The following is a 20,715-nucleotide window of genomic DNA, read 5'->3' on the forward strand; positions in this document are numbered from 1 at the left end:
CCTCAGACAGCCATTTTGCTTTTTTGCATTTCATTTTCTTGGGGATGGTCTGGCTTCCCTGTCTCCTGTACAATGTCATGAACCTCCGTCCATAGTTCATCAGGCACTCTGTCTATCAGATCTAGTCCCTTAAATCTATTTTTCACTTCTACTGTATAGTCATAAGGAATTTGATTTAGGTCACCTGAATGGTCTAGTGTTTTTACCTATTTTCTTCAAGGATTACATCACTTTTTCTTATTTTGGCATCATAATCTAGGACAGTACTGCTTATCTGAGGGTCATGCTATGAAACAGTCAGTTGACTTAAGTGGTAAAGTTGTGTGAGTAATGTGAGTAACGACTCTGTAATGTAAATGAGTTTTTCTCTTTGTTATGTCTATGTTTACCATTGACAAAACTAGGCTTACATTTTAAAGTAAACTTTTTAAAGAAATAACTACTCACTGTCTATGAAGTATTCATTCTGTATGAAAGTGAACTTCACTAGAAACTATGGTGGTTTGAGAATGTCTTTTCTCATATTTGGCTATGAGGAAGCTTTCAAGTGACATAGCGTGGAATGTGGGCGTTTTCAGGAAGTGATAAGAGCATTGGCTTGGGAGCCAGTGGGTCCTCATCATGGTTCTACAGTTACTTGTTATATGACCTTGAGCACGTCAGTGGCTCCCTCTGCACCACAGTCTCCTCCCCTGGGAAACAGCAGATATGGACCAGGTCACCATTATGATCCCCCCCACCCCCCCATGATACGATTCTGTTATACCAGCTACTACGGTAACATCCTATTCTGCTCTGGTGACCCATCAGTGGCTTCTGTTTTTTCTTTTTTTTCAGATTGCAGCGAGAATCTGTTTCACTGTCACACAGGCAAGTGCCTTAATTATAGCCTGGTGTGTGATGGATATGATGACTGTGGAGATCTGAGTGATGAACAAAACTGTGGTAAGTAACATTATTTCCCTAAAGGTTTTCATTTAAAATTATAGGAATGTATAATCAAAACCTTGTAGTTCATTGTTAGTGTGGTTAGAGAGTTAAATTACAAAATGGTTTCTTAATTTTCAGGAAGAGGAGGCTTTTCCAATTACTAGTCTGTCATGTCTTATATGTAAATGTAATATTTCTTGGGTAAAGTCATACTAAAGAAACGTTAAAGAAGTGGAATGGAAATGGGAGTTAATATGTTTTTGTCTCTTTGAAAGTGTTTCTTCTCTGGTTGGAGTCAGTGGCTCATGGTTAGATTTGAGCTCTTGAGCAAAACTCTGCTTGCAGTGCTTGATCCTCTTGTTATATATAACCAAAGACCTCTCCTGTATTTGATTGCCATGCACTACAGGGCGACTTCTGCAGTGGAGACATCAAGGGTTTGTTTTACGTTCAAAACTCATCTTATCTTTTAAAGAAGGAATCCACATACTAGTTGCATGTTTGTACCTGTAAACAGCATCTTTCCAATACAGCCCACACCAGCCCCTGCTAGCCACTTGTCTATGTTGTACAAATTCAGCTTTTTTCCACATGTGATATACCGTATTTTTCTCTAACTTATCTCATTTAGCATACATTTACACAGCATTTTATGTCAATTATATCTCATTTAAAAAGAGGAATGAACCTTTTAAAGTTGTTGTTGTTTAGTTGCTAAGTCATGTTCGATTCTTTTGTGACCCTGTGAACTGTAGCCCACCAGGCTCCTCTGTCCATGGGATTTCCCAGACAAGAATACTGGAGTGGGTTGCAGTTTCCTTCTCCAGGGAATCTTCCCAACGCAAGGATCGAACCCATGTCTCCTGCATTAGCAGATGGATTTACCACTGAGCCACCACATTTTAAAGAACTGTGTTTAATTCTGAATGTCCTCTCCTGAATTTTTAATAAAACCGGCTGAATTCTTCTTGCTTGTTTACCATTTTGACTTTGTGATTAGCTCTCAAATTTTTGGTAGTGTATTATTTAGTGACAGAAGAACTTTCTAACTTGTACTGGCACTATGGGCCATACATTCCAAGTGTTCGTCATGTTGGTTCTCTCCATCCTCCTGAGTGCTTGCTTCCTCCAGATTGCAACCCCATAGAGGAACATCGCTGCGGAGACGGGCGCTGCATTGCCATTGAATGGGTGTGTGATGGGGACCATGACTGCGTGGATAAATCCGATGAAGTCAATTGCTGTGAGTGCCCTGAAGGTTTTCATCTTGTTCATTTTCCCACTTCTGTCTGTTTAGTCAAATACACTCAAGGCTCACTATCTAAACAGGTTTTTACACTTTGGTCCTGGCCTATACAGATGATAATTGAATGGTATGATGACAATAACAGGGTAGTATACCTGATGTCCGAATTTCTCTTTCCAAAACTCAGAGCCTGACTTGGCCACTCTGGCCAAGCAGGTGGCTGTTTTCTCTCACATTACTCACAAATCTTCTTTTGTGACTTTGTCAAAGCAGATATTCTTCCCAGAGACTGGGAACTTTCTGTCTGCAAACAGTATATTAGCAGTTAAGCAAGAGCCTCCACACGTGCCCACAGGCACCATTTGTGAGAGAGCATAGGGAGAACTGACAGAGAGAAGAGAGCCTTCAGGGCTGATGGAGTTACACAGAGTGTGTGATGGTATTATTACTTCAGAGCCTTATTTCTGAGTCTTATTTCTGGTGAGTATATTTGGAGAAACCCAAAATTCAAAAGGGTACATGCACCCATATATTCATAGCAGTACTATTTACAGTAACCAAGACATGGAAGCAACCTAAATGTTCCTTGACAGATGAATGGATAAAGAAGATGTGGTCTGTGTATACTGTGGAATATCACTCAGCCATAAAACATGATGAAATAATGCCATTTGCAGCAACATGGATGGACCTATAGATTATCGTCCTAAGTGAAGTAAGCTAGACAGAGGTAGACAAGTAGATATGACATCACTTGTATGTGGAATCTAAAAAAATTACACAAATGAACTTATTTGCCAAACAGACGCAGACTCACAGACACAGGAAACAAAGTTATGTTACCAAAGGGGAAAGAAAAGGAAAAATAAATTAGGACTTTGGGATTAACATAGACACACTGCTGTATATAAAATAAGTAACCAACAAGGTCTACTGTGTAGCACAGTGAACTATACTTAATATTTTGTAGTAACCAATAGGAATAGGTACATATACATGGAAGTATATATGTATAATTGAATCACTGTGCTATATACCTGAAACTAACAAGATATTATAAATCAACTATGCTTCAATTGTTTTTTTTTTTTTTTTAAAGAGTCTTCAGGTAGCTGTTACACTACCTAGTAAAATAGCGTATGGCTTGCCACATTTTTTTCCTAGAAAGTATATTATACTTGATAGGGAATAATAAAATGAATAGATGGGGAAACAGTGGAAACAGTATCAGACTTTATTTTTGGGGGCTCCAAAATCACTGCAGATGGTGACTGCAGCCATGAAATTAAAAGACGCTTACTCCTTGGAAGGAAAGTTATGTCCAACCTAGATAGCATACTCAAAAGCAGAGACATTACCTTGCCAACAAAGGTCCATCTAGTCAAGGTTATGATTTTTCCTGTAGTCATGTATGGATGTGAGAGTTGGACTGTGAAGAAGGCTGAGCGCCGAAGAATTGATGCTTTTGATCTGTGGTGTTGGAGAAGACTCTTGAGAGTCCCTTGGACTGCAAGGAGATCCAACCAGTCCATTCTGAAGGAGTTCAGCCCTGGGATTTCTTTGGAAGGAATGATGCTAAAGCTGAAACTCCAGTACTTTGGCCACCTCATGGGAAGAGTTGACTCATTGGAAAAGACTCTGATGCTGGAGGGATTGGGGGCAGGAGGAGAAGGGGACGACAGAGGATGAGATGGCTGGATGGCATCACTGACTCGATGGACGTGAGTCTCAGTGAACTCCGGGAGTTGGTGATGGACAGGGAGGCCTGGTGTGCTGCGATTCATGGGGTCGCAAAGAGTCGGACACGACTGAGCGACTGAACTGAACTAAAGAAGAGTAATATTGACCTGAAAGAGTTAATAAGGTGCATTTTATGCATATTTGAGCTAATTAAACTTTTTATTCCATCTTTTACTGTCTAATAAAAGTAGAAACAGTGGCTACATATGAGATTAGCTGTTTAATTTGCTTGTAATTTAAGGCATAAATAGAAATGTAAGTTGCATGGGTTTTATGTTGACAAGAAAACTCATTTAAAATAATTAGCAAACACTATGCCCGGCTTTCCTCTTTCCTGAATTATATTTGAACTGGAATATCATCTGAGTCCTAGCTGAGTGGACATTGTGGAACAGAGTGGACTGTATTTTGATGGATCTTGGAAAAGCAAGAACATGGTGCTCACGTGTATGTAGACAGCAACTCTGTGAAGGCTGAGGTCACATGATACAGGGGTTTCTGATGCTTTAAAAGACAATAGGGATAGAATTAAGACAACCGGTTCCTGAAAGGTTAATGGTCACTAGATCATCCTTTTAAATAGCAGATGTCATAAGCAAGTTTTGAAATAAAGTGTTTATTGTGGGGTAGGTATTATGCATTTCATTGGTGCATTGGGTCAGGTTAGGGCAGAGTGAAATCCTGGGGCTTAGGGTTAAAAAATCTTCCTTCCATATTCTGGCCCTACTTGTCAACAGCCTTGAGAGTATAACACACACGCTAAAGTCTCTAAGCTTCAGTTTCTTTATTCTAAACTAGGTTGATAATACACACTTTACAAATTTCTTATGAGGGTTTGAGATTAGATATGTAATACTCCTAGCACAGCTATTGCCATAAAGTAAACATTTAAGAAATTGTAGTTTTTATATCATTAGTTAAACTGCTTGTTGTTTGGTCACTAAGTAACATCCGATTCTTTTGTGACTCCATGCACTGTAGCCCGCCAGGTTCCTCTGTCCATGGGATTTCCCAGGCAAGAATACTGGAGTGGATTGTCATTTCCTTCTCCAGGGGATCTTCCTGACCCAGGGATTGAACCCGCGTCTCCTGCATTGCAGGCAGATTCTTTACCACTGAGCCACCTGGGAAGCCCAGTATAACTACTATCATTGTTAATACTAGTTTCACTTATGCAGTGATCTAGAAAAGGTTAGTTTTAAGTAAGTTCTACTTAATAGGGTAAGAGATATTCCAGATAGACAACCTTGCATTCCAAGAACACTTGGGATGAAAAAACTTAATGACACATTCATTCATTTGGGCAGAATGTTCAGATGTTTAGAACACTTCATTTCTTGGTGATGCCAGATAAACAGGAATCATGGATATGATCCGGACACTGAAAGAAATACAGATAATTAAAATGCATGTTATTTTGGTGTTCCCTAGCGTGTCACAGCCAGGGTCTGGTGGAATGCAGAAATGGACAGTGCATCCCCAGCACTTTCCAGTGTGATGGAGACGAGGACTGTAAGGATGGAAGTGATGAGGAGAGTTGCAGTGATGGTAAGTGTGTGCTCCAACCCCAGAAATAGTCTTTCCTTGGGAGCAAAACAAAACGTTGGAAGTTACCTAGTGCTTAAAGGATTCCCACACAAATAATTTCAGATTGCCTAATGCACTGGTCCCCACAGTTCCGGTCAGCCAGAAACCTTTTTTTGTGGTAAATACAAGTCTCATGCAACTTACACTGAAAACATTCCTAAGGGTGAAAATTAGTGGTTAAACACTTAAACAGCACAGGTAGATTCAGTTAGCTGTTTTATGGGGAAACACTACAATAGAGAGAAAAGTGTAGCACATACTATTCAATTCAATTAGATTCCAGTTAGAAGGAAATGGCTTCTGAAATTGAATGCAATGGCTTCCAAAACTAACCATGTGCAGAGAAGCCATTTAATGCCTCCCATTGCCAAACAATATGCTTGAACACACTTTAAAAGCAGTCTGTTATTATCTGTGAAGCCCCCAAAGAAAAAGTAAGCCAAATAAATTGGTTTTCTGTTGGAAAAGAAAGCTCTACCTTGATTATCTTAAGCCTCAGTTTGTGTAGAAGTATCTCTCAGTACAGGGCTAGTAGTATCTTTTGACTTAAAAACCACTGCTGCTGCTAAGTCACTTCAGTCATGTCCGACTCTATGTGACCCCATAGACGGCAGCCCACCAGGCTCCCCTGTCCCTGGGATTCTCCAGGCAAGAACACTGGAGTGGGTTGCCATTTCCTTCTCCAATGCATGAAAGTGAAAAGTGAAAGTGAAGTCGCTCAGTCGTGTCAGACTCCTAGCAACCCCATGGACTGCAGCCTACCAGGCTCCTCCGTCCATGGGATTTTCCAGGCAAGAGTACTGGAGTGGGGTGCCATTGCCTTCTCCAAAAACCACTACGTTTGTCTTACTTGCGTCTTAGTACATAGCCTTGTTGTTAGAAATGTGGAGATTGCCACTCAGCTGCCTGGGTTTGGATCCCAGCTCCCACTTACTCCCTGGTTGACTTTAGGCCAGTAATTTAACCTGTTACTTCTCTGTTTCTGTGTCTGTAATCTCAGAATAATGATAACTACTTCATAGAGATGACGTGTGTTGAGTACTCCATAAATGTAAATGTAAGCTATTTTCTGTGGCTGGTACCTGAAAGCCTGTTGTAGGCTGTGTGTATCCCACATCAGCTAATGAGATTGGTCACCTGTAACTAAATTAGATTTGCCATAATGTATATTGATATTAGAATAGTTTTAATGAGAATGCATTGGAGACCAAAAGAGAGAGACTTTTAATCACAGATTTATTCCATAAAAAACTAGATAAGGATAGCTTTGTTTTACCAGTTTTGAAAATTCAGAAGGAAATCCTTTTCTGGCCTTGAGTTATTCCATATCAGCCAAGAAGCTCCCTTTTGATCAGATAGTTCTTTCTCTCTACATAATTCAATGCTGTTTGAAATAATTTTGTATTCTTTACTATGCAGTGGCAGGATTTGCCAGTATTTCTTTATATCTGTGAGATTTAAGAAAAGTCACATGATAAAATGTAAATATAAAAAAAAGGAAAGTAGAATTGTAGTGAATTTAGATTATTCACTCTTCTAAATTCAGCATACTAAAAGTATATTGTGGTGCTGGGAATTCAGTGGCAAGCAGAACAGCTCATGGGGCTGGCAGGCTTCTGGGGGAGATAGGTGTGCAACAGTAGGTCTGGTAACCAGGGAGGGATGCGGGCCAGGAGGGAAATTCAAGGTACTAGGATTCGTGTTATGGATGCGTGTCCTGGTAAAGGGCTTCTGGGAAGCTGCCCTGAGGAGGAGGTGTTGGAGCTACTATCTGAAGAATGAATGGAATTAGCAAAGGAGAGTGGGAATGGAGAAAGCCTTTCAGACACAGGGAACTGCTTGTCCAAAGGCCCCAAGGTGGAAAGAGCAAGGTAGCACAGAGGAGTGGGAGAACGCCATTGCCTTTAGAGAGCTGAGAGTGAAGGGCAGCGAGTTACAACACTGCAGAGCCGCTGTCAGCAGTAATCACTGATTGTTTATGCTCGACTAGGCTGGGAGGAGGGCTGGGATCGCTTCTCCCAGGGCTTGGAGCCCTATTCAAGATAGAGGCCTTTACAATCCTCAGCCTCACTCTCAGCCTTCCTGCTTAGTCTCCCTTAACTAAAGGGAGTGACTCCAGCCCTTTGTACATCCTGCTATTGGCTTGGAAAACCCATCCTTCCCTCTTACCCCAGCTTATCCCATCTGCCTAAAAACTCCTATGAGAAGCTTTCTTTTAACTGCCCTAATTTGCTTTTACTGCTTTTTACATGTACCTTCAGGGAGCAATGATCACATGGCATTATAAGATTTCGCTCATGAAGAATATCCCTAATTAGAGTTGAAACTATCAGACTTTTTTTATTTTTTAATGCTCAATGCCTTGCTGGCAAACTAAGTTGTCACATAGCAAGCACTTAATATTGGCTCAAATAATGAATGCATGCTGTCTGAATAAAAATTTTTTAAGAGACTAATATTCATGGGACTTAGCCTGACTTACCTTGCAAAAAAACCCTTTTATCTGCTAAATATTGAAAAAAAGGGAGCAATATCTCTTTTTTGCAAGGCTATGATATATAGTGTTGTTCATTAATGGTACTAGAAGGGAGAGAGAGTCCAGTATATTAAATATTATATTTAGAATTATAGGTAAGATTGTAGATATAACTTAGAATGCTAGATAAGGAAGTCCAGTATAATAAATATTGTCATAATTATAGGTAAGAATGATTGTATGTATACCTATACTGTTATTTATATTTTAAAATGCCTTGCAAGATATTGTAGAGTCCAGATGATGTGTTTAAAAATAATTGACTATAAGGGGGGCAAGATAGAAAGAGAATGGGCAGTAATTTATTACCTTTTCCATTTATCTACAAATGACCAGGAAATCAATGGGAAAAGCAGTTTTCTCTCCATATACCTTAAGGAAAAGCCATTAGGCTGACATTACTGTTGTCATTCATTTGGAAACAAGAAACCTAATTCTCAGGTCATTGCAGCTGGGCAGTGCTACTTTCCAGAGACACACCAAAAATATGGATAACAGCTGCTTACAATCCTGCCATGATAAAGTACCCTTATTATAGTAATGTTGATGCCCTATTTATTATTAAGGAGAGCATTTTCCTTAGAGGGAAAACTAGAGCTGGGATCAAATGAGACTTTAAAATATTGGCGCTTCCCTCAAATTACTTGAGTTTTCTTTTGTCATCAGCTATATGCACCCGTGTAAATACAAGATGCTATCTTTTTCATGAAAAACTATAACAACCTATTTTTAAAGGTTGGGTTGCCCCTTAGTTTCTTAATTCCTTCTGAATTTCTTAATTTCTTAATTAAGAAATTTCTGAATTTCTTAATTCCTTCTTAATTTCCTTCTGAAATAACAGTGTTGTATTTAGCTGCAGGAAAATTAATCCAGAAAGTACCTACTCAGCTTGTGTTCAATATTTTTGGAGATGCTGGAAGGAAATTAGAGTTGTGTCCTTCCTCGGCTCTGGATCCTTCAGAAACTAGCACTTGGAGTTTACTTACGGATGCTGATGAAAGTGAATGCGCCTTTCTCTCTTCTGTAGGTCAGACTCTGTGTCAAGAAGGAGACCAAAGATGCCTCTACAGTTCCTGCCTTGATTCATGTGGTGGTAACTCTCTTTGTGACCCCAGCAACAGTGTGAATAATTGTAGTAAGTACAGCCTCTGACAAATGCAATCACTCTGTCAGGATATGCATTCAACATTTTCCTCTCTCATTGATGTTAAAATGCTGAAGTCTGGAATCCCTCCAAAATATGTATATGCATACATTTTTTCTTTTTTTAAAAAAAAAGGTTACATGTGGTAGCAGAAAAGAAGCAAAGTGGTCTTAATTAACTGAAATCATAAACAAATGTGTCACTGTGAATGGGCTATAAATCCATGTTGTTTAATATCATTGGCATGACTTTCCACTCAGCATCAGCTCCTATATATTATTTTCCTGGCTCCATCTATAGGCAGATGCTATCGTTCTTCCTTTTTAAAGCCCAGCTTCAAAAGTGGAAACTTTATCTGAGAAGCAGACATAAAATTCATCTAAACAACCACATAAAACTTTGGCGGTCTGTTCTTATAATAAAGTGTATTCTCACCCTTCCAGGAACTTTGCTGACCTAGAACAATCTTGTGGCTCTTGTGTTCATTTGTGTTGGTGACAAGGGAAAGGCTCCAAATGGTGTAGACAGGTGGCTTTGTCCAAACTGGCTTATGAGGAGGGATAATTAGGGGAAGATGGAATGGGCAGGGTGAGCAGAAAGACTCTCCCGAGGAATTTAAAATGAATCAGAAAGTCCCCAAAGACCCTGATTTCTAGTAATGGTATCTTACTTCTGGACTCTGCCTTCATAGTCTACTCCCTTCTTACACTCTTTAGAACTAATTTTTGGCCTCCCTGTCAGCTTGGGCTTAAGATTCAGAAGAGGTCTGTCAAGCTTTCAGTTGACAAGAAGGTGTGGCCTCTTAGCACTGATCCTGGCAGTGAAGGTCCTGGAGGCTGGGAGGTTGAAAAGCTGAAGGGTTCAGGTCCCTGGATTTGTTCAAGTTTTTGGATCCTAATTCTACTCGTGACTTTTCTGGGTCAGCATAGAGCTTATGGGTGGGGAAAGCCCATACCCCTCAGAGGACCTTTAGGGGTGAAAACAGTGGGCTGGATAGGAGAGTGAGGGAGACAGCCACTTAATAACCCATCTGACAAGATTTTTTATTTTCATGAGCACTTAAGAACTGTTTGGCTGAAAGCACAATTCCCAGTCCTCCACTTCCCACAGGGAGAGAGCAGTGCAGATAGTTACCAGTCTGACTACTAAGACATATTACCATTTTATTCACTCTAAACTCCATTAAATATATGTGTATGTGTGTATATGGTTAGACTTTGCTTATCTCGGACTCTTCCTTGGAACTCTTTCAGAATCTTCTTTTTTTTACTTCACTTTGAACTTGGGTTACAGAATTTTGGAGAGTGACAGTGTTGTCTCAGACATGTGTATTTTACTAAAGTTTTGAGGGTTATCTGACATAGCATGGCACTGTTAGGTTAAAAAGCTTGAGAGAGCAATGTTAGCCCATATCACATTTAGGTGGGGACTCACTAGCTGTATGTTTTCCTGTTTTCTCTATACTTGAAATATTTTAAGATTAAAAATTTAAATATCTTTTCATCTGTCAAAAGAATTTGTAGGAAGAGCACTAGATAACTTGGCTCATATATATATTCAACCAGTACTTAGCCTGTGATGTTCCAGGGACTGTGCACTTTGATGGAAAAGAAAGGAGACATGATTTCAGCCTTCCTGGAGATTACTTTTCAGTAGGGGGATCATTTACCACCTTCCCAGTCATATATATGGTTTTGGTTTCCTTTTTATGTTCTTCAAATACGCTCACAATTTCCCTAGCATCTCACTGTCTCAGCAGCTTCCTCTTTCATCACAAATGTTTTTGCCAGGCTCTCTCCATGTATATTCAGCAGACACTTGAACACCTCCTCTTCTGAGTATCAGGCACTGGGCTAGTCACTCATCCCCATTCCTTGTGTGTGATTAAAAACAGTGTATAAGCCTAACCTCCAGTTGAGAGTAAAGATGCTACTCCTTATTTTTCAAAGAGCTTCAGAATGGTGTGTGTCTACTTGGTTCTCTATAAAAACATGGACAAGCAACATCTCCCTTCAGAAAACTCTTCATCACTTGAAAATGTGATTAATCACTTAAAAATCTTTGTTGCTACCAATAAGACACTGTTGTTATTTAGATTCTGGGGCATAAGTGAGCAACACTGTCATTCCTTGGCTTCCTGCCAGTGGAGAATATGGGTTTGGAAAATGTGGATGTTTTGTCTGGTGGAGTCAGCCTCTCTCACTGGAGTTGCTGGGAGGCTAGTTCTTAAAGGCAGTGGTTCTTGTTGTCCCATTAAAAAATTATGTAACTTCCTGATTGTCCCTGAGGATATACTGGGTGGGGCCCAGGCATCAGTATTTTTAAAACCTCCCAGGTGACCCCAGTGTGCAGTGCAAGTTGAGAATGACTGCTTTGTGGCCTGATGAAGCTGCAGAAATTAGTGACATCTTGAAAGAGGGTGTGAAAAATGTCTTCATGGTTTTTGTATTTTTCAATGGATAAGTTTCCTGGTTTATCTCAGATTCCCAGAAGTGGCTACAATTTAAAAAATAAAAGCCTAAGCAATATATTTTAGATAATAATGTTCAGTGATAGGCTAGTGTCACCTTATCCACTCAAGCCCAGAATCTGTAATACGTCTGCACTCTGCTGGGAGGCAAAAGCAGATAGCTCCTTGCCTTAGGGAGTAGGAACAGGGATGTAATATCCCCTCAGTCTGGGGTGTAGGGACTAACCCATCACTTGCACCTTGCAACGTGCGATCCAGACAGCTGGGAAGCCTGGTGGAGGGAGCAGCTCCTGGACATGTGTCTCTCTCTGCCTCCCTGCACCCATGACCGCTGTGGCCATGCGAAGCCAGAAATGACTATCATGCCTCAGGGCCTCTCCTGAGTTTCCCATAGTGTTCCAGCAGTCTTTGGTTCTACATGTTTGCCCATGTACGTTAGCCTCCAACACTCATTTTTAATAACACAGAAGGAATGGGGACAAGTGACTAGTCCAGTGCTGGACATTCAGAAGAGGGGATGTTCAAACGTTTGCTGAATATATATGGAAAGGACCTGGCAAGAACATCTGTGATGAAAGAGGAAACTGATGAGACCGTGAGATGCTAGGGAAACTGTGCTGAGTGTGTTTTAAGAACATAAAAAGAAAACCAAAATCGTATATATGAGTGGGAAGATGGCAGTATGATCCTCCCACTGAAAAGTTAAATCCAGGAAGAAGTAACAGCTTGGTTATTCAAATAATTTCTCAGGGGCATGTCAATTTTCTGGCCTCTCTTTGCAGTCTCTAGTTGGAGGAACAGAGAGTATAGAAGTGTGATCAGAGAGTCAATTGAGAAGAATGATCTCTTTCTAAAAGCATTTTCAAGGAGTAAATAAAAAGTAATTGATTGAATTAGAATATTACCATATGGTAAACAGGAGAATTAATAGGATAAGACATTGAGCATGGACATGCAGCTGTAGACATCACAAAGAGAAGTCGGTGGATGTATCATTTGATGAAAGAACATCACAGCACCCAGAACCTTGTCCAAGTCCTGGTGAAACCTAACTAGCCTCCTGGCTTCAGGTGCCAGTGTTCAGGTAACAAGGAGTACAGGGGTACATGTTTACCTGCCTAGAGTGTTCCATTAGCAAAATCCAGACTGGCGCACTCCAAGGTCAAGTCTCCAGATTTTTCAATACTTAAATAATAAGGAAAAATAAAGAAATAGCGGGGGAACATAGCTATTATAAGAGACTTAAATAGGTTTTCAAAAATGGGTAGTCAAACTGTAGTATGTAGGTTGTGGTACACACTTAGGTAATAAAGCTATAAAGAAGAACAAGGAAGTAATGACTCTGAAACTCAGTAGTTACTTTGTGGGAGAAGGAGAAGGTTGACATATGACAGGGTATATGGAAGGGCACCTGTGATTGTCTGGTAAAGTTCAATTTCTTGACCTGAGTGGTGGTTACAAGGGTGTTCACCTTATAATAGCTCTTCAAATTATTGAAAATAATAGAGATTTAAAATGAAAAGTGAAAGTGTTAGTCACTCAGTCATGTCCAACTCTTTAGGAGTCCATGGACTGTAGCCCACCAGGTTTCTCTGTCCGTGGGATTCTCCAGGCAAGAATACTGGAGTGCGTAGTCAGTTCCTTCTCCGGGGGATCTTCTCAGCCCAGGGATCGAACCTGGGTCTCCTGCATGGTAGATGGATACTTTACTGTCTGAGCCACAAAGTTTGATGCAAAGGTGAATCTGAGGATCATATATATGCCAATGGATGTTGGACGTGACATTTTCTCATGTAAATGACCATAACCTAATACATGATTCCCAATGACTTAAGGTATTGGGTGTGTGCTAAGTCGCTTCAGTCGTGTCCGACTCCTTGCGACCCTATGGATTGTAGCCCGCCAGGTTCTTCTCTCCGTGGGATTCTCTAGGCAAGAATACTGGAGTCGGTAGCCATTTCCCCCTTCGGGGATCTTCCTGACCCAGGGATGAACTCCACGTCTCTTATGTCTCCTGCCTTGGCAGGCCGGTTCTTTACCACTATTGCCACCAAGATGTAACATTGTTTAATTAACAATGCTGTCTGTGGGTTGAATTTAACAAATCTTGTTTAAGTTTGAAAGGTGGGCTATCATTGGGACTCCATCACGACCTTTCTTTCAACAGATATCTTTTTAAACCTCGTCTATGTTCAGGATGCCCTGTTGAGCACTGAAAACACTGGAAACAGCCCCGTGGTTGCTAAACGTCCTCACATGTTTGTGACATGATCGCCCTCTAGTGGCTGTTGTAAATCAGGCTCATATGTGAGTCTAATGCTTAAGATAAAAAAAAGTTTGGTACCATAAATCCCAGAATTGGAGGTTGCCAGATATCTTGAGAGTTTATCTAGCTTAGCACTCCTTGAAGAATGCCATTATGAAGGAACAAAACACAGGATTCAATCAACCTCAACGCATTCAATAAAGATCTCAGAGTAGTATATGATCATAACTTAATCCTTTCATTTCCCTTGACACTGAAATATTTAAAGCTCGTATCTTATCCCAAATCAAAAGTGATACAGCCCCTACATATCAAAAGAGAGAAAAGTTGTCCACGCGATATGTTTATTAGTTAATCTCAATGAAATGAACAGATAAGAAAGTCAAAACTTGATAGGGTGGTTGAGGAAAAGAGAAAGAAAAGGTGTCTACAGGGGAAAAAAGACTGCATCAAAATATGTGTAAATGATCCCATTTTGGGGGGTAAAATTTTAAGTATATTGAAGAAATTAGGAAAAACATAGAGGTTGAGCTGTTTCTGCTGCTTGGTCATTATAGGTTATCAAGCAACAAAAACAAGTTGAAAGGTATTAGCGATAGTACAGTTATCCTTTGGCGAAAGCATAGACATATCTCTGCCTATGCGTGTAAATTCTTACGTGTATAAACATGAGCAAGTGCAAGGCCTGAAAGGATTAAAACTGTCTTTAGTTTTGAGGAAAGTTAAGAGAAAGGGAGGTGGGGAATGGAGAACTTTTCCTATATGCATCTTTTTATTGTCTTTATAACGAACATGCATTTTTTGTGTGTAATCTGAAATCAAACATTTCATGTTACTCCTCTTTCAGAAGTTGGACAAACCCCATCCCTCTTCCATCTCCTTCTCTCTACACTGTAGGCATCCTCAGGATTACACCAGCTTTAGAGAGTTACTTCTTCCCCAGTAAACTGAGTCTTATATATGTGGTCATGAGCTTTTTAATCTGATCAGTGTCAAGATTCCTATAGCATAGTCTCTGAAAAGCCCTCAGATTCTTTAAATCGAGAAATCATCCCAGAGCTGTTTTACTATTTCACTGCAGTCCTAATCGCTAATCTGTTTCCCTTCTTAGTTAAATAATTAAATTTAACTTGAATAATTACCCTTAAGGCATGAAGGCTTTGGTGGACCCGGCCTGATTCTACAAAGACACTCTGTTGATCACCTCTTTCCTCTGGGAATGAGGCATGTCTACAGCAGACAAAGGACAGAAAGCCTTGCTGCTGCTTTCCCCCAAATCTGTCCAAACTCCTTTTGTCCTGGGAAGTCTTCCCAAGCTGCTTCTGTCCACTTTGTCCCTCTGGGTTCAAGCATTTTGTCCAGTCCTGCTGGCCTAACCTGTTCATGTTATATCCCTGGAGACTTAGACTGCTTCAATGGCTTGGACTATATTTTGAATTATTTTTACATTTTAAAATGCCTAGGATGGTTTCCCTGGTGGCTCAGATGGTAGAGTGTCTGCCTGCAATGCGGGAGACCCGGGTTTGATTCCTGGGTCGGGAAGATCCCCTGGAGAAGGAAATGGCAATCCACTCCAGCACTCTTGCCTGGAAAATCCCATGGACGGGGGAGCCTGATAGGCTACAGTCCACGGGGTCACAAAGAGTTGGACATGACTGAGTGACTTCACTTTCAGGATGGTTTCTGACACTTTTCTTCCTCCTTTCCTCCCTTAATTCTCACACTATGCTTGGTGCAGACTATGAGATCAAGAAATAAGGTCTCCAGGGAACTATATTTAATATCTTATAATAAACTATAATGGAAAAGAATCTGAAAAAGAATTCATTTTAATTATGTATGTAAAACTGAATCACTTTGCTATACACCAGAAGCTAACACAACATTGTAAATGAGCTATACTTCAATTTTTAAAAAAAGAAAGTCTCATTTCACAGAAGTCTCAGAATTGTGTGGGGAAGACAAGTAAGTAAGTGAATAGAGCAGAGGGCCATGTGGGCATGGCAGGTATGTCCTGGAGATACTCTGGTGCTCCTTCTGGGAGTGGAAGAGGGAGAGTGGTTGGCCAGGAAGGCTTCCTGGTAGAGATGTTTGTGCTGCGTGCTGCAGACCAAGGAGAAATTAGCTTGGTGAGGAGGATGGGAAAGGATTATTCCAGGAAGCAAGTGCTGACAGGTAGAAACATGATTGCATTTGAAGGGTGATTACAAGTGTGTGAAGGAAAGAAAGAGATAAAAACTAACAGGAATCATGAAGTCATGCAATTCTTAAAATGTCTGGTGTCATCAAGCAAATATTGCTGATGAGATAGGATGGGTGATGAGGCTAGAAAGTTAGGCTGTGGTTTGGAGTGTGAAATAGCCTTGGATGCCAAGCTAAGGGTTAGGGACCATCTCTCTGGCAATGGCTATCTAATGGACCTCAGCCTCCTCTTGCCCTGGAATTGTGTAGCTTTACACGTTGATCAGTGAATCTCTAGTAGCTCAGACAGTAAAGAATCTGCCTGAAATGCAGGAAACGTAGGTTTAATCCCTGGATTGGGAAGAGTCCTTAGATAATGGAATGGCTAAATGGCTACTCACTCCAGTATTCTTGCCAGGAGAACTCCGTGAACAGAGGAGCCTGGCATGTTACAGTCCATGGGGTTGCGAAGAGTCGGACACGAATGAGTGACTTTCACTTTTCACTTTCATATGTTTATTAACCACAAAACACATAGGAAAAAGTCATCTACTTGCCTCCTCAGCTAAATTCATTAATTTTTAAAAGTGGCTCGCAGGGTGATGGGGAATGCATTAGTTTAGAAGTAATGGATAAATCAGAAGATGACAAATTAAAGTAAAGGAAGCAGGAAAAGGAGTCACTTTCAGATAAGTGAAACCAAGGGGAAAATGAGGAAGACTTTCTGAAATATTCATTCAGGGCAGTGTGCTGGCAGATGCATATATAGAAATGAATCTTGGCTTGTCAAGACACCTCATGAACCACACTATCTTTTGATGGCAACCTCATGTACTGCTTACGTTCTAGTCTTAAATACTTTTAAGAAAGATTCTAAAATAGACTTTAATTTTGTAAGTTGTTTTACATGTGGAAGAAAGTTGTTTTTACATTATTTATATTATTTTAATATAATATATTATATATTTTACATTATTTATATTTATATTATAAATATAAACAAAATGAAATTTTATAAATAAAAATATATAATATGTATCTGTATATGTGGCTTTTTGTTGTTGTTATTGTTAGGTCAGTGTGAACCAATTACGTTGGAACTCTGCTTGAATTTGCCCTACAACCATACAAATTTTCCGAATTACCTTGGCCACAGGACTCAAAAGGAAGCATCCATCAGCTGGGAGTCTTCTCTTTTCCCTGCACTTGTTCAAACCAACTGTTACAAATACCTCATGTTCTTTGCTTGCACCATCTTGGTACCAAAGTGTGACGAGGATACACAGCAGCGTATCCCGCCTTGCAGGTAACACAGTGGCATCTCCCCCAGGCATCCTCATTGTCCCTCAGGGAGAACCAAGGAAATGGAGATTTAGTCTGAGTTTAGACAAAGTACCTACTTTGCTAAGAAGCTCTGTGTTTAACAAATGACATATTAAAATGGTAAAGAAGTAGAATTCTAAAATGAGTATCTAAGTGAGAAGTCATTACTGAAGAACCAAATGAGGGGTATGAACTGCCTTTGATAATAGTTCATGGACTTTAACTAAATAAAATCACATGTTTCATTATGGTGGATCAAGAAGTGGTTTTTTAAATGTGAGACAGCAGAAGGAGGGATCTGTCTGCCTCTTGATCTAGCAGTGTTGATATATTTAAAATGCTGCTTTTTAACTGTGTCAAAAGTTAGGAGACATCACACCAACCTCTCAGGATAGACAGGGGATGAACACAGAGTTTTTCTACCTGCTTGGGTGAAATTCAGGACAGCATTTCAAGAGGATGGCTTGGACTTAGGATATGAGTGATGTCCTGTGGTTAAGACTACGACACTGCAGTCCACCTTCTGATTCAAGTCCTGGCTCTTTCTCTAGCTACTTGTAGCCTGAGACCGTTTCCTTGAGCTCTTCCAATGCCAGTTCCTTTACTTGTAAGATCACGATTGTGATGATGGTTGGGTTGAGTTATTGTGAGATTAAGATCAGACGAATGTACAAAAAAGTGAAGCTTTGCTAGTCGATTGTGAGCCCAGACTAAACACTGCTCTGATGTTAGGAAGGAGCACAGCTCCCTGCTTTGTGGTGGTTTGGCCTTCTTCCCTGCCGTGTGTTCTGGGTTATAGTCAGAGAATGTGCGCATGCAAAGTGGCTGTCACAGAGGTGGGGCTGCTCTCAGGCTGCTTTCCATCACGGAGTGAATACACAGATGTGCCTGCCTAAATGTGAGTGGTAACTGTGAAAACCATATGTTTGGATCAAAAGTCATTCAGAACTTAAAGAAAAAGCAGTAATATCAAAACAGTGAACAGATGAGAAAACAAATTAAATACTGAATATCAAATGGATGACAAGGAAGGGTCATCTATAGAGTCAGGACAGAAAACAATAAAATTTCAAAATGACTTGGGAAACTGAACAAAAAGTACAAATAGAATAATACAATGTAGGCTTGTGTAAATATACTGAAAATTTCTGTTAAATGCCTTTTAAAATATTACTAATAAAACATCTACCAGTTTTATGTTAACAAGTTATTTGTAAATCTTATTCCATTTTTGCTAAGCAAGGTTGATGAAGTGAATACTTACTTTTAATAGTACTTAACAAATTCTTGTATTTGATTTTCTTTTCATATGTGTATAAACATTTCCCTAACATAGTGTTCTCTGGAACAAATTTATATCCACATATAACTGATAATTTTAAGATTTAGGTTTCATATTTAAATGCCTAAGATGAGATGGGTCCTGAAATACTATACAGTGAACAATTTGGTGAACTGATTCTAGGTATTTTAGTTTTGTTTCTTAGCATATATACATCTTTCATTTTTGGTGAAGGCAATGGCACCCACTCCAGTACTCTTGCCTGGAAAATCCCATGGATGGAGGAGCCTGCTAGGCTGCAGTCTTTCATTTTTAGTAGCTATCAAAGAGAATTTGACCTTATGATATTTGTAAGAAAATATTTTTGTGTAAAGAGAGTAATATACTGATATCTCATGGGGTTGCACATAGTTGCTTTTGCCAGGTTTGTTTATTGATCTTAAAATTCAGTTTTTAAGTTATGAATTGGAAAAAATCTAATGTTATTGAGCCCTTATAATGTGCTAAATACTTTAATTGTCATCCTCAAAGTAATCTTTTGGGACTGTTGTCTCTGTGGTTGAACACCACACAGATTATGATATGAGCAGGTGTGCCATGGAGTTGTAGTGCCATTTATTTTATTCTATTTTATAGGGGAAAAAAAAGTGGTAGAGTCAGGCAGTACCTGACTTCTATCTGAAATAGGTATATTTTGGTTAATTTAGAATAGCAGCAGCAATTGAGTTATATACACCTTTTATTAATCTGCAACAAAACTATTCAATCCAACAGATAGTTGTTAAACACTGTTGAGCTTCTCATTTTTGCCTCATATGGGAATGCCATGGCTTTGTCTTTGCCCCAGATTCCTAGGCTAAACCAGCATTAAGTTATGCTCTGTCTTAAATCTAGACAGTTAAATCAAGATGGAGACTTTTCAGAAACTTCTCTGTTCAATTGCTAAGCCATTCCTTATCTTGTTGATATTAACTTAGTTTAAAGTTGGAAACTTTTGAGAAATGAGAATGTCTTTAAAAGGAAATGAGAAATTTGCCTAGGAACTTACTTTGGTTATGTCTACTTAACATTTTAAAAAACTAATTTATTGGTTATATATTGAGGCAAAACTACATTTTTTTTTTCCCATCTGAAGTAAAAAACATCTTCTTTGAGACATGCTGATGCCTCGATTTAAAATATTCTGGGTACAAATGAAGTAACACACATTGAAACACCTAGAGCAATGCTTAGTATATCTTTTCTTTAACAAAAGCCAACACATTTAATTTTTTACCAACTTGAGCTCAACATAGATGGGTTTGGGAGAAGCACCAAGTTTTTCAACCATATTAGTGTAAGCTGAAGTATTGCCTTTAGGGAAGCCAGGTTAAAACTTGAAATGGCCCCGTCACAGGGCACCAGAAGGGGCTGCGGGTGTTGTGTAGATTCAATGCCCTTTGGTGAGAGAGTGCCCAAAGTGATGTTGGGGACTTGCTTGAAACAAAAATGTTGGAGAATGTGTCTGCCTGAAAGACAAAAGAGAAAGCAAGAAAGGTAAACTGGAGAAGGGAATCCATGTTCTGGGAACAACGCTATTTCCATTCCTGCAGTAGAGGTTTTTTTTGGTGAAACTGTGTTTCAGGAATCTATCTCCCTTGTCATGATATCCCTTATTTTGGTTTCCCACATACCTATTATGTGTACGTGCATCCATATATACATTGATACGCACACACACTGCATACACACACCACATACATACACTGACCCACGCTGTACAGAATTAAGAGTCCTGTGTAGATGCCTAACATTTGGTGTAGCTATTTCTGCCTGTAATGTTGTCTTTTTTGCTCTTTTAGAGCTCTCTGTGAGTATTCCAAAGAACGCTGTGAGTCTGTTCTTGGGATTGTGGGTCTACAGTGGCCAGAAGACACAGATTGCAATCAATTTCCAGAGGAAAATGCAGACAATCAAACCTGCCTAATGCCTGATGATGAAGTCGAAGGTTAATTTTTGTTAATTTTTAAA

The 20,715-nt window shown here is 39.7% G+C and overlaps 1 protein-coding gene across 5 annotated transcripts in view; it reads left to right on the forward strand.

Moving 5' to 3' along the window:
- The window catches only part of CORIN (corin, serine peptidase), a 313,930-nt gene that overhangs the window by 220,033 nt on the left and 73,182 nt on the right, over positions 1-20,715 (forward strand). For all 5 annotated transcript variants that reach the window (XM_086405903.1, XM_086405908.1, XM_086405907.1 and 2 more), the window contains 6 exons: positions 838-945; positions 2,063-2,173; positions 5,348-5,464; positions 9,067-9,174; positions 17,175-17,406; positions 20,547-20,692. In XM_086405903.1, the coding sequence (XP_086262029.1) occupies positions 838-945; positions 2,063-2,173; positions 5,348-5,464; positions 9,067-9,174; positions 17,175-17,406; positions 20,547-20,692 (822 nt within the window). The remainder of the gene's footprint in view (positions 1-837; positions 946-2,062; positions 2,174-5,347; positions 5,465-9,066; positions 9,175-17,174; positions 17,407-20,546; positions 20,693-20,715) is intronic.

This window comes from Bos grunniens, chromosome 6 (assembly GCF_055505025.1).
Source record: "Bos grunniens cultivar Pamir isolate PY7600 chromosome 6, Bosgru_T2T1.0, whole genome shotgun sequence".
Lineage (NCBI taxonomy): Eukaryota > Metazoa > Chordata > Mammalia > Artiodactyla > Bovidae > Bos > Bos grunniens.